This window comes from Myxocyprinus asiaticus, chromosome 2 (assembly GCF_019703515.2).
Source record: "Myxocyprinus asiaticus isolate MX2 ecotype Aquarium Trade chromosome 2, UBuf_Myxa_2, whole genome shotgun sequence".
NCBI lineage: Eukaryota > Metazoa > Chordata > Actinopteri > Cypriniformes > Catostomidae > Myxocyprinus > Myxocyprinus asiaticus.
In genome coordinates, this window is record NC_059345.1 from 35,000,612 (window position 1) to 35,014,371 (window position 13,760).

At 37.0% G+C, this 13,760-nt stretch overlaps 1 protein-coding gene across 2 annotated transcripts in view; it reads left to right on the plus strand.

The window, feature by feature from the left end:
- The window catches only part of LOC127416086 (DNA-binding protein RFX7-like), a 52,970-nt gene that overhangs the window by 32,448 nt on the left and 6,762 nt on the right, over nt 1-13,760 (plus strand). The window contains exons 3-8 of one of the 2 annotated variants that reach the window (XM_051655216.1): nt 2,065-2,150; nt 3,270-3,392; nt 8,575-8,691; nt 11,760-11,844; nt 12,968-13,175; nt 13,347-13,648. In XM_051655216.1, coding sequence (XP_051511176.1) covers nt 2,065-2,150; nt 3,270-3,392; nt 8,575-8,691; nt 11,760-11,844; nt 12,968-13,175; nt 13,347-13,648 — 921 coding nt within the window. The remainder of the gene's footprint in view (nt 1-2,064; nt 2,151-3,269; nt 3,393-8,574; nt 8,692-11,759; nt 11,845-12,967; nt 13,176-13,346; nt 13,649-13,760) is intronic. The other variant, XM_051655223.1, reaches the window with a different exon arrangement.

Consider the following 13,760-nt stretch of genomic DNA (forward strand, 5'->3'; position numbering starts at 1 on the left):
GCCCCAGTCTGAGGTCCAGAGTGCTCTGGAGCAGGTTTTCATCAAGAATGTCTCTGTACATTGCTGCATTCATCTTTCCCTCGATCCTGACTTGTCTCCCAGTTCCTGCTGCTGAAAAACATCCCCACAGCATGATGCTGCCACCACCATGCTTCACTGTAGGGATGGTATTGGCCAGGTGATGAGCGGTGCCTGGTTTCCTCCAGACATGATGCTTGCCATTCAGGCCAAAGAGTTCAATCTTTGTTTCTCATGGTCTGAGAGTCCTTCAGGTGCCTTTTGGCAAACTCCAGGCGGGCTGTCATGTGCCTTTTACTGAGGAGGCTTCTGTCTGGCCACTCTACCATACAGGCCTGATTGGTGGAGTCATGCAGAGATGGTTGTTCTTCTGGAAGGTTCTCCTCTCTCCACAGAGAAATGCTGGAGCTCTGTCAGAGTGACCATCGGGTTCTTGGTCACCTCCCTGACTAAGGCCCTTCTCCCCCGATCGCTCAGTTTGGCCAGGCAGCCAGCTCTAGGAAGAGTCCTGGTGGTTCCAAACTTCTTCCATTTATGGATGATGGAGGCCACTGTGCTCATTGGGACCTTCAATGCTGCAGAAATTTTTCTGTACCCTTCCCCAGATCTGTGCCTCAATACAATCCTGTCTTGGAGGTCTACAGACAATTCCTTGGACTTCATGGCTTCATGCACTGTTAACTGTGGGACCTTATATAGACAGGTGTGTGCCCTTCCAAATCATGTCCAATCAACTGAATTTATCACAGATGGACTCCAATCAAGTTGTAGAAACATCTCAAGGATGATCAGTGGAAACAGGATGCACCTGAGCTCAATTTTTAGTGTCATGGCAAAGGCTGTGAATACTTATGTACATGTGATTTTTTTTTTTTTTTCTTTTTTCCTTTTTTCTTTTTTTTTTTTTCTTTTTTTTTTTGTTATAAATTTGCAAAGATTTCAAACAAACTTCTTTCACGTTGTCATTATGGGGTATTGTTTGTAGAATTTTGAGGAAAATAATGAATTTGAAACATTTTGGAATAAGGCTGTAACATAACAAAATGTGGAAAAAGTGAAGTGCTGTGAATACTTTCCGAATGCACTGTATATGATTTCCTCTAAAAAAATTATGACATGAAAAATTATATTTTAAATATCAAATTTATTTTCAAATACTTTAACATATGTCTCCCTATTATGCAATTGTAAAACTTCTGTCCTAAATCCTTTACTTTAAAACGTTATTTTAAGGTGCTCTGACTAAACCCACAAGCCATTATTTTGCATGAAGGAAAACCTTTGAGATTATGCGTGTATTTAAAAAAAAATTATTTGTTCTATCATCTCCACAGAAATAGAGTAAGCGGGCATCTCCTCTTCTGTGTCACTGCGGGTAATTAGCACTGTGTGTATATATGAACCTGCAATGACCAAGAACATTTGCCATTATGCAAACGTTAAATCAAAGTGAAACCGGAGTGCTCTGCGTTCACTTTCAAAATCCTCACTTACATGTCCACAGAGGGCACTGACAGCACTTCTGAAGCGGTTAATCTTCATGTGCTCTTCAGGAGCTGCTCTGAGTGCAGTCTGCGGTGTCAGACAGTGAGACTGATGCCGTTCATTTGCTTTAACACCAGAAAATGAGATACAAAAAAAAGTGTGGCATTCATGGTATTTCTATATTCCTTTAAAATTTCCTTTTTTGGATAGTAAAATGTGATTGAATGTGCACAATAATCAAAGTTATCTGAAATAACCACGATAAGATCAATAATGGTGACTAAGTGTAAATGGTGATGTGTCTCGCTTGTCCACTTGTAATTGAATTGCCCAAAAATGCATCTTAATTAGAAGTGTAAACAGGGCCAGTGTTTGCAATTATTTTTGGTGCCAGAAATTACACACAATAACTTTCATTTTTTATGATAGTTTTATTGGAAAAGCCTGTGCCTAAAGAAGCTCATAAGAACAAGAGAAGCTTGACATTTCACACTCTTGAAGTGTGGCATTTTAACTGCTTAATATTTAACACACATCTTCTGTGTGCCTGTTGCCTTGCAGCAAGATGTGGAGAAGCTTACAGACATTGAAAAACTCTACCTCTATCTCAAGTTGCCTTCTGGACCCAGCAGTGGCAATGAGAAAAGGTGTGATATTTTTTTTTTTTCTGTTATCTTTATGCAGAATCTAATTCATTCCCTATTAAAAGATTGCTAAAATATTTTCAAAATTATAGCATAATTGTATTATGTTTTTCATTCTTTTGAATTGCCTTTTTTGTGATGGAGTGACACTTTCCTAAATATATGTAAATACCAATAAGCCACAACATTAAAACCACCTGCCTAATATTGTGTAGGTCCCCCTCGTGCCGCCAAAACAGCGCCAACCCGCATCTCAGAATGATATCCTTCTCACCACAATTGTACAGAGCGGTTATCTGAGTTACCGTAGACTTTGTCAGTTCAAACCAGTCTGGCCATTATCTATTGACCTCTTTCATCAACAAGGCATTTTCATCCGCAGAACTGTCGCTCACTGGATGGTTTTTTGTTGTTGTGCATGAAAATCCCAGGAGATCAGCAGTTACAGAAATACTCAAACCAGCCCGTCTGGCACCAACAATCATGCCACAATCCAAATTATTGAGATCACATTTTTTCCCCATTCTGATGGTTGATGTGAACATTAACTGAAGTTCCTGACCCATATCTGCCTGATTTTATGCACTACACTGCTGCCACATGATTGGCTGATTAGATAATCGCATGGATGATCGTTAGTGCCAGACGGGCTGGTTAGAGTATTTCTGTTTCTGCTGATCTTCTGGGATTTTCACACACGACAGTCTCTAGAATTTACTCCGAATGGTGCCAAAAACAAAAAACATTCAGTGAGCGTCAGTTCTGTGGACGGAAACGCTTTGTTGATGAGAGAGGTCAACAGAGAATGGCCAGACTGGTTCAACTGACAAAGTCTATGGTAACTCAGATATATATATATATATATATATATATATATACTGTTTTTGAATGAAATGTTTATTGACTTTTGAGCAGCATGGTCAGTATGGTTAATGGATTTAAGGTTTAGATTTATAAACCTTACATATTATTATCATGCCTTAAGTAACGCTTTCATCATTACTACCATACTAAGGTTAGCTAATGGAATAAGAAACACAGCCACAAAACAATATCTATTTCTAGCAACTCTTGATATGATTTCAAATTGTACTTGGCTTTCACTTTATTCTCTTCTCTCAGTGAGCAGAGCTCCATGACATCAAGTCGTGCCCAGCAGATGCATGCATTCAGCTGGATTCGTAACCACCTTCAAGAGCATCCCGAAACCTCACTGCCTAAACAGGAAGTCTACGATGAGTACAAGTAAGTTGGGAATTCTGTGGCATCTTGCTCTTCCCAAATATAAAACCCAGCCAACTTACAGAGGTCATGATGTTTTTCACTAGACTTTGCAAGTTTAGTTTAGAGCCTTTTAGTTCAGAATTTCCTGCAGTTTGAGGAATTTGAAAATGGACTTGGTACTAGTGGTGAGGCTTTTTATTCATCCCAGTGACTCAATTCTATTGAATCCATTCACCAAAAAGATTAGTTCAGATTTGTTTGCTGATTCATTCAGTGAGCATTTCTGCACAAGCAGATGGCAACAAATGAGCACCTTTTACGTTTTGCACAAGTCATTGCATTGAACCAAAAGCAGTCATTCAGATCGAAACAAGTTTAATTAACCTTTGTTATAATTTGTGTCTACAAATCTACTAAGAGCCTTCAGCAGAGTGTTTAAGCATCATATGCTTTTCCCCACAAATGACAACAAATCATGTCTATCATTTTGTAAACCGCTGTGCATGAGTTTTTATCAAGCTATTCAAGAAAGACAACAATAATAGCCTAAAAAATAATTATGAGTTTCAAAAATGTCCATATGTCATTGTATTGTGTGGTCATTGCTCACTTTTATTCATAATTCATCAGGCCCCTTTTCTTGTTGAACAGGATTGCCAAAATTAAACAAACGACTTGCCTCCTCTCGTTCAGTCAGTCAGCAGATCCTCGTTCACGAACGAGATGTCTCGTTCAGACTCAAATGTCTGACTGGTTCTGTGAAGGACATATTTGTTCATCATTGCAAACCAATAATTTGCTCCATTAATAGCCTGTACTTGAATGCTATTGGCTCCCATCTTTACAGGCATGAAAAACCATCATGCGGTCTCGCGCCTCAAACTAGAGCACGTTGAATTTGAGAGACTTCAGTGAATGAGAAATATGAGTAGGTGTATGAAAGTGAACGTTAACAGTTCGTTCACTTAAAATATTTTTTTCAAAGGCATTTTCTGTTACTATATTTGCCTGTGAAAATGTGTGATAATTTGCTCCAAAGTAATCTCTAGAAACAATACATTTAAAAACAAAAACATGAAATTAATTGTCCTGTAACAGCAGTAGTTAAACAAACCTACAACATGCACAATAGAAAAATTAATTGATTGTGATTACGTCTGCCATTATGTAATCGTGAAAACTGATGATTAGAGAATTCTATTTATGTCTACTTCTTCTGAGTCAAAGGCTTCTATTTACAATGTGTTTTTGCCACAGTTGAGTATACTAACCAATCCCAGACATGTCCGTTGAGCAATGAAACGGCAATGGCGAAGTAGTAGACACCTTCATTAGTATTAGCATTCGTAAAAGTTGCACAAATAAATATGTAATGTAACTTCGATTAATCTACATTAATAATTGCGAGTAATATATCAAGGGCAATTATCAACCATTATGATTTTTGTCATAATCGTGCAGCCCTACTGCAGCACATAGAAAACTATTTATTACCAAACGACTACTATAAGGGATTTCAGACTTGACTCGGACACATCACAAAAGACAGGGACTTGACTTGGACTCTACGTCAGAGACTTGTGGACATGTTTGACTGAAGGTATCGTTTTTTTCTGAAAGTAGGACACACAATGGCCCTAAAAAGTATTTGGACACTTTATCCACAGTTAGAAAATATTATGAATGTTATTGCGTTATATGTCAAAATAGCAAAACAAAAGTGGCATCTGCAAACAAATAATGCTAGACCTTTACTCAGAACTAACTTAACTTCTCTAAGCCATTTTTACAATTCATTTTAACCAACTAGGTTTAGTGGACGTAGTGAAGTCAGTTACCCTCACGTTCACAAAGATGTCCTAGCAGAGGAACCACAGGCATAGTTTCACATTAACTATGGAAATGTTCCACTAAAAGCCCTATTCGGACAGTACTAGTTTTCCCTGAGTACTGACGTACTTTATTTTAATCCCGTGTGAATATAGCCTAGTTTCCATCCACTTTTTGCGCTATTTTGTTATCGACAAAGTGAAAATGCGTAAAAAATGTTTGGCAAAATTTGCCGTCTTCTGCCTGTTTCCATTCAAATGGCCTTTTATCGATAAAATTTGTGTGCGTGATTACTTCATGCCTAAAAAAACACTGTGTTACATAAGTTTTGGTTTATCGCAACAGAAATCTGCCCTTTAGCCGTTTCCATACAGAAATGTGTGCTTATCGCTAATTCGCCTCCCAGATGTCCCTAATTTTTTCCTCCGAAGTTTTGGTAAAATGGGGAGAGTATTGAGAAAATGCATTGAAATTAGACAGCTTATTGTCATTTTAATTTCACAAATAAATGCAAATCAGAAGGGAACAGTTGCCCTTCTGATAGGACTGTAATATTGGTCCTGATGTTTCGCCTATTGCAGGTTGCCACCTGTTCCGACCCGAAAGCGAATCGTCATGGCCCTGTTCAAGCTGGCAACCTGCACCAAGTAGTGGGGGAAACCTTCAGACTTAGTATAAGGACCATCCATCGATGTGTATGTGCTGTGTGCACAGCTATTAAAGAAACATTGATGCGGTGTAAAATCTGGGCTTACATATATGATACATTCCTAATATTTAATAGGCTATTTTGAACAATCATCTAAAACATTGCCATCTCAGCTGCATAATGTCACACATATTTCTCCAGCAACTTTTAACGACCAACTGAACTTGATTATCATCTAAAATTAATTTTAGCGTCATAATGCAATTTACATTTTCTGAAAAAGCTCAGCAAATGTGTTCCTAGGTAAAGAGGGTTAGATTTAAAATATTTGAAGTTTTAAAATGTTCAGAAGCTGGTTTTCTGAAAGTGAACTCATTGGACAAATAGTTCCGATAGTTTATAGTCTTGAAAAAAGTGTAGAACATTCTGAGTAATGTAATTCAGCTGACTTTTTTCATCTACAGAACAGGGTAAGGCTAATTTAAGTTTGTGTAAAGAAAAGGCATATATAGGTCTAAAAATAAAAAAAAAAATTTGTTTGGTAATTTATTTTTTTAATTTAATGCTTTTTTCATTTTATAATTTATTTAATTTAATACAGGGAATTTTGCCGGCATTTTTTCAAATGTAAACTAAACAATAATTTTATAGAATTGGGTTATATGTTAGTGTTCCAAAAAAACACACTGATGCTGTTTTCCTAGTATTGTGTATTTATTTTTAATTTAAAACATCTTTGTGCACAGAAATATGTTTTTTTGTTTTGTGGGCTAATTCCGTGACTGCTGTCTATTATTTTGAATGGTGTGGAAAAGCAACTTTAATAAATATACGGATGGCTACCGCAACTAAATTAATCACAAACGGTGGCCATTCATTTGTTCTCCGTGCACTTGTTGATGTGAACGATTTGAGATATTTGTGTTGGCACTCCTGGAAGTGTCATGTTTGCAGTATCGGATCTATATGCCATTAAGATCAATCCATAATCACGTACAATAAACTGGCTTTCAAGGATGTATAACCTTGTCGTCACGATTAACACAGGCTAACGATTGGGGCAAATTCTGTCATGTGACACTACATTTTTGTGTTAATGGCAATTTTCTAAAAAAAAAAAGGGTTTTCAAACCAGTTTTTCGCGACATTTGATGTATCAACAGTGAGTTTAAGCGGTAGAGTTAAACGGACAAATATTATGTCGACACTTGTGAAATTTTTAGCGATAATTTGCGTTTCCATCAGCTTTATTTTAATGCGCTAAAACTTTTTTTGCAAAAAATCCTTGGATGGAAATGTAGTTTATAACAAGTCTGTGTTTTTCTCACACAATCTCTGTAAAAATTTACAGAGCAAATTACCTACTGTTTTTTTCGCTACCTCAAGGGTCCAGTGAGAAATCTGAATTCCATCCGAATGCGAATGCCTGTGATTGCTGATAGTGAATTTTTACAACACCTCTCATCATGTATTTTCACCTACATGAACTACCGTTAAAATCGTACTTATGCATGCTAAACTTTCAATATGGATGTCGATTATTTGTCATTCGACCAAAAAAATAAGAAAATAAAATCAACAAGGAGAGCCAAATCGCAGAAACTACTAAGACTGGCCACTGTAATATGAGCACCAGGTAAGATGCTCACCTTAATTTCTCCGCCTAATTATTTAAAATTTATTTTAAAATGATAAGTTATTTTACACTTAAACAGATTAAGTTTAAAAGATAATTTAATTAGCTAAATTAATTAAATGTGTCTAACCTTCTGTAAGGCCCAGATCTAGACAGAAGACCTTCCCACCTCTGTAATAAACACAAAGATCTTAGTCCTATCCAAATCGATACATAAAATCGCAGACTTCGGGTGATAATAATTGTAACTCAATCGTTGTTTAGAAAACTAATCCCATCCGAATAGGGCTTAAGTTTAACAACCAGTTTTGGTTTTAATTTTGATATTTGTTGTTTTTATCATTTAAAACATAATAAGCTTCTTTTTGTGAAATGTTTTGCTTTAAGTGTATTTGTACTGTCACACAAATTGTTTCTACTTCCTGACAGATATTCACTGAAATAGGTATCCTAAGAAATCACACCTGTCTCTGACAGCAAAAAGCTCTGTAAAGAGGAACAAAAGAGTTGTTAGCAAAGTGGCATAGGTTAACAAAATGGAGAAAAACATATACAGCACCCATAATAAATTCAATTATATTAGATTCTGGAGCCAAACGTTGTGCATCAGATGTCTGTAACTGCAGAATGGAAAATCGGACACAGTCACAAACGTTGTAACAGTTACATGAGGATGTGTATTGACTTTTTCACTAATTTCAGAAGAATATGACTGTTTTTTGGCAGGAAAATATAATGAAGTAATTTAGTCCAAAGATTTAAATAACAAAGCTGCTTTGTGCCATTTTCTTCAAAGTAAATGTACTTTATCCTATTCCAGCTTAATGTGCAGAGACAAGAAAAGTCTTTTTTAGATAGATTTTCCCAAAAAGTGTAAACATTGTGGCTTTTTTCCATTTAACACAAAAGCAGAAATTATAACAAATCTTGACAATGCTTTTTTCTATACAACAACCGTTCATAGTGACCACTACTGTCGAGCTCCAAAAAGGACAACAACAATAAAAACACTATAAAAGTTTCTGTGTGTAGTTTCTGTACTTCTGTTTAAATTGTGATGATTTCTTGTATATGTTTATGATTCTCAGGAGTTACTGTGATAGCCTGGGGTATCATGCTCTCAGTGCTGCAGACTTCGGAAAGATCATGAAGAACGTCTTTCCCAACATGAAGGCGCGTCGACTTGGCATGCGAGGCAAATCCAAATATCCTTCAGTGGAACTTTTTATAACAATCCCTTTCCCCTTCCCCCTTCCCAGCTCCCCAAAATGAACACACACACTCATACACTGTCCATGAACTCTGTTCTGAAACATCTGTTGCTGTAATTCACGTCGTCCCTAAATATAGATCTGAAATTAAATACGATTAAACTACAGAGTACTTGGAGTGCAGAGTATTGCTGTATAGTAAACCCATTTAACATTGGCTGCCAGTTGTTTGGTCTTCAAAAGACATTCCCCAAAATACATACATTTCTGTATATTCCTTGTCTTATAATGGAGACTAGTTATTTTTTCAGTCCATGAGGTGGTCCTGACTGGTCTACCCTTGCTTAAGTTTATGCAACTTAAAGGATTAGTTCACCCAAAAAATAATAATTCTCTTATGATTTACTCACCTTTAAGCCATCCCAGATGTGTAGGTCTTTCCTTCTTCAGCAGAACCGAAATGAATATTTTTATAAGCACATTTCAGCTCTGCATGTCCATACAATGAATGCGAATGGGTGCCATGACGCTGCTGGCTGTTTGATGGTCCAAAAGGCATATTTAGGCAGCATAAAATTAATCCACACGACTCCAGTCCATCAATGAATGTCTTCTGAAGCAAATCGATAGGTTTATGTAAGAAACATATTGGTAATTAAAAATGTTTTAACTCTAAATCGTTGCTTTCGCCCATCGCTGTTTTCCTGTTTGAAATGATCTAACTCTCTCGTTCCTCCGTTGTATACATAGCGCACGCTTCCAACTTCTCGCATTAACGCACCATTGCGCTTACGTCATGCGACAACTCCGTGATGGGTCGACTGGTAGAAAGAGGTGTTTTTTGAAAGTGAATGTTATCGATTTATTTTTTACACAAACCTATCGATTTGCTTCAGAAGACATTCATTAATCGACTGGAGTCGTGTGGATTAATTTTATGCTGCCTTAATATGCCTTTTGGACCGTCAAACAGCCAGCAGCGTCATAGCACCCATTCGCTTTCATTGTATAGACATGCAGAGCTGAAATGTGCTTAAAAAAATCTTCATTTCGGTTCTGCTGAAGAAGGAAAGATGTACACATCTGGGATGGCTTAAAGGTGAGTAAATCATGAGAGAATTATCATTTTTGGGTGAACTATTTCTTTAAGTAATCCTGGTCACATCTGACACCCTAACAGAAAAAAGCAAACAAACAGTAAATATTATGATTTTTTTATTAAAGAAGACAAAAAGCACTGTAGATCAAAATTGCAATTTTAGGAAAGGACATTGAGGCTTTCAATGGGTGATATGTAAATAAATGTATCTGTCAAGTCTGTCAAGTAAATGCTGGCCAAATTGAAATCATACTTGTTTACTGATTGTTGCAGGAATGGCTTTGTTGGAAAAGGGAATAAGAGTAAGTAACCTATCTTAAGCTGTTGGGTCATTCTCAGAAATTACATTTTGTAACAGTGGACATGGTTATTTTGGTGTTGGGTGAAAGCAGGGTTAAAAGTGCATTTGTGCATGTGAGTTATATTTTAAATTTCAGAGTGGTGTGTCACTGAAATAAACCATGCTTGTTGTTGACGGTTGTCACTGCAACGGAAATCCAATCCTTGGCAACTCTAATGCCCAAGAAAGCAGCACTCTTCTTTCCAGCAGAGGACCTCTTTTGTAATCTCTTATGCAAGAGAAGTGACTTGGAGCTTTTTAGTGATTGATTGCATCATTCAACAATGCAGTGGTCATCCTGTCACATTTTTTAAGGTTATGTTTGATGTAATGCCATAACAGTTGCAGTGTACATCTAGGAACATAAATTGGCAAATATATCAGCTTCCATTCTGAGCTGTGTGAGATGCCCTGAAAGGTATGGTAGGACTTTACGATCAGTGAACCCACTTTAGACCTGCATACTGTCTCATTTCATACCCAAACTATTGACAATAAGAGATAGTTATTTTGGTCATTTTGTCTACTTGAGTACTTTTTAAGATGATGTGTTTCAAGTTAAAAATAGTTCTTTTAAAGAATGCATCTCATGATCCCTGCATTCTGTTCCGTTCAGCTGCACTCTATCTAGCTGTTTTTGATAGGAAGAATGTCTCCTGTGTGAACACACTCTAACCTTCTCCAGACTGTTATTGCTGACCCGGGCTCAAAGGCACAGTGAAAAGTGTTGACATTGCTGTCTGATGAATTAAACGCAAGGTACTGCTGAAAATAAAGCCATAACTAATAACAACATTTAAAATTGGTGTGAAATGTTTTAAATTAAAAAAAGAAGTTAAGTTATGCAATGATTGTTTTTTGATTGATCGCTGCTGTCACGTCTGAGTTCCCTGAAACTGGTGCTTTTAGCATTTTGTAGCGCTTAGTGGTTAAAGATCAGGGCTGGAAACGGGAAGGTTACTGGTTTGAAACCCTCAAGGAGCGATAGCCATTATGCCCTCAAGCAAGGCACTTAACCCTGAGTTGCTGCAGGGCAATTGTTCTCACTGTGACTACTTTGATTACTTTTGTAGGTGCATGCATGTGATTTTTGGGTGCATTTGTATTTTTTATATGCTATGTGTTTCTATGTCAGATTCTAGTGTTTGTTTTCACTTTTTTACATCTTGAGTGTGTAGCACGAGTGTAGATGGATTAGCAGTGAAAGGTACTATAACATTATCTTTTTGTTAGGTGTGAAAGACCTGCCTTAGTCATTACTTGTGACCAGCACCTCTCACCCCATTTCATGTGGCACAGGCTCAGCATCACTTTTCTTTTACACACACAACAGATGCAAGCCATTCAAGGTTAATTCTTGGTACCCTTGAACAATGTAAAAGAATGTTCATTCAGTCTGATTAAGTCATAAACTACTCTACTTAGCCACCAGCTTTAAAATGAGAAAAAAAGTGCTTTTCTAATATATCAATAGCAACTAAACAGTATGTTTTAGGAAATCAAGTGCTATTAAAAAAAATGTCTGCATTGTGTTATGTGCTGCAAGAGTACACCTTTTACTAATAACTTTATTGTGATATGTGGATGGACAAAATGGGATGTATTACCTTAACCCCTGCGCACATATTGCTATAGTGGACTGAGGAAAAAGACTTTTGTGCACATGCCCTCTCTACCCAACTTGGATATTCACAAATCAGGTGATGGGGTGAGTTTGTTCTCTTCTTTCTTACCCATTTGTCTTTTTCTTTGCCCTATGACATCTGTTTTATTTTTGTCCAATTTCCGTTAAATTTTTTCCCAAATTCTTTGTTTTCCATTTTATTTTTTCTGAATTCTGTGTTTTAAAGTTAATAGAATTAATAATAATTTAATATAATTTTTATCAAATAAAAACAAAACAATTATTTTTCAACATACCATTACATATTTTTTTATCAAATGAAGTGCTGCTATACAGATCCTCACAGCACAATCCAAAACACAACAATGGAATAATTATTTTTGTCAAATAAATTGCTACACAGCAGAGCATCACAGTATTAATCAATTTATGCATAGATGAAAACCTATTCAGTACAACAGCGTTCATACTTGTGAGATATAGCTTAAATATATTGCAATTATTATTATTATTATTTATTACTACATTAAATATTACATTTTACTATACAGTAGTAATATATTTCCATCACAATGTCTTCAATTTCACACGTCTAGTTAAATTGAGCTTTTATTTTGGTGGGAAGCCGATTGAAGCAATTTGAGTCTGTATGTTTTTGACAACAGCTTCACACCTCCGGATAAGCAGTTCACTATATGGCTTAAATGGGCTTATTAAACTGCAAAAGGCTGAGGTTTAATTATATAAATATAAAGTCTGCATGTGCTGCACGCTTCAAGTTTAAAGCATGCTCTGCTGTCTGGAATCTTTTACAAACACAGAGTGATGCTTATGCTTATGAGGTGTTATTAGTGTTTGAGCGGCTGGCTTTATACATTTCCTTTGAAGCATGCAGCACATTCAGTCTGTATATTTATTTAATTAAATCTCAGCCTTTTGTGGTTTAACCTTCACACTAGGACATATCAAGATTTTAATTTGATTAATTAAGCATTAATACATTAATTCTATCCCAAATATGCAAAATTCTGTGACATTCTGGGTTTAATAGATGATTCAGTTTTTAATAATGGCTTCCACAAGTCCGTTTTTCCACATCATAGAAGTCATAGGGCCCTAATAATGTTTCTCACCTCTGTCACATTGGTATGCTGAAAGATCTGCTCACTCTGAAGCCCTGTGTTGATGAACTTTTTTTCTCTGTCAGTTTGAGGTGTTTGAGCCTACTCTTCAGCTGTCCTGTGCAGAAGATGAGGTGCGAATGGCCGCATGTGGTTTGGTGTGCGAATGGGCGCAGAAAGTGCTGAGTCGCCAGTTTGACAGCGTTGAGGATCTGGCTCGGTATCTTTTGAACAGCCACTATATTGGAACAAAGTCTTTGGCTGCACTCACTGTAATGACCGGTTCCCCCTCAGGTACAATCAACCTTAGTTCACTTTATGTACCTTAACATGGAAATGTCTCCACCTTGTGGCCAACAACCATAAGACAACCCCAATAATACTTGCATGCCTGTGTTGTGAAAAATTGGTATCATTTTTTCTACAACTAATTCCCTAAAGATACATTCTATGTGCTTTTCACAGGGGCAAAGATGTCCATAGAGTCATCTGCATTTGCTCCCATGGCTGATGCACATTCATTCCAGCCTCAGGTTAAAACCTTGGTCTCACCCTCTGTAGATGCTAAACAGCAGCTACAAAGGAAAATACAGAAGAAGCAGCAAGAACAAAAGCTGCATTCTCCACTCCTCTGTGAAGCTCAGGCCAGGAAGGCAGATGGGGGCACAACTCCTGGGGCAGGGACAGGCATACCCTGTGGAAGTCCTGCGCTTCTCTCACCACAGCCAATTGGGATTGTGGTGGCAGCTGTTTCCAGCCCCATCACGGTAAACTGAGAGTATTTATTTTTCTTGGAGTACTGTCAGCCTAGAACTATGAACTATGATGTGTAATATGCAATATTCTCAAAAAGGTTTGGTTACATGTGGATAAAAGAGA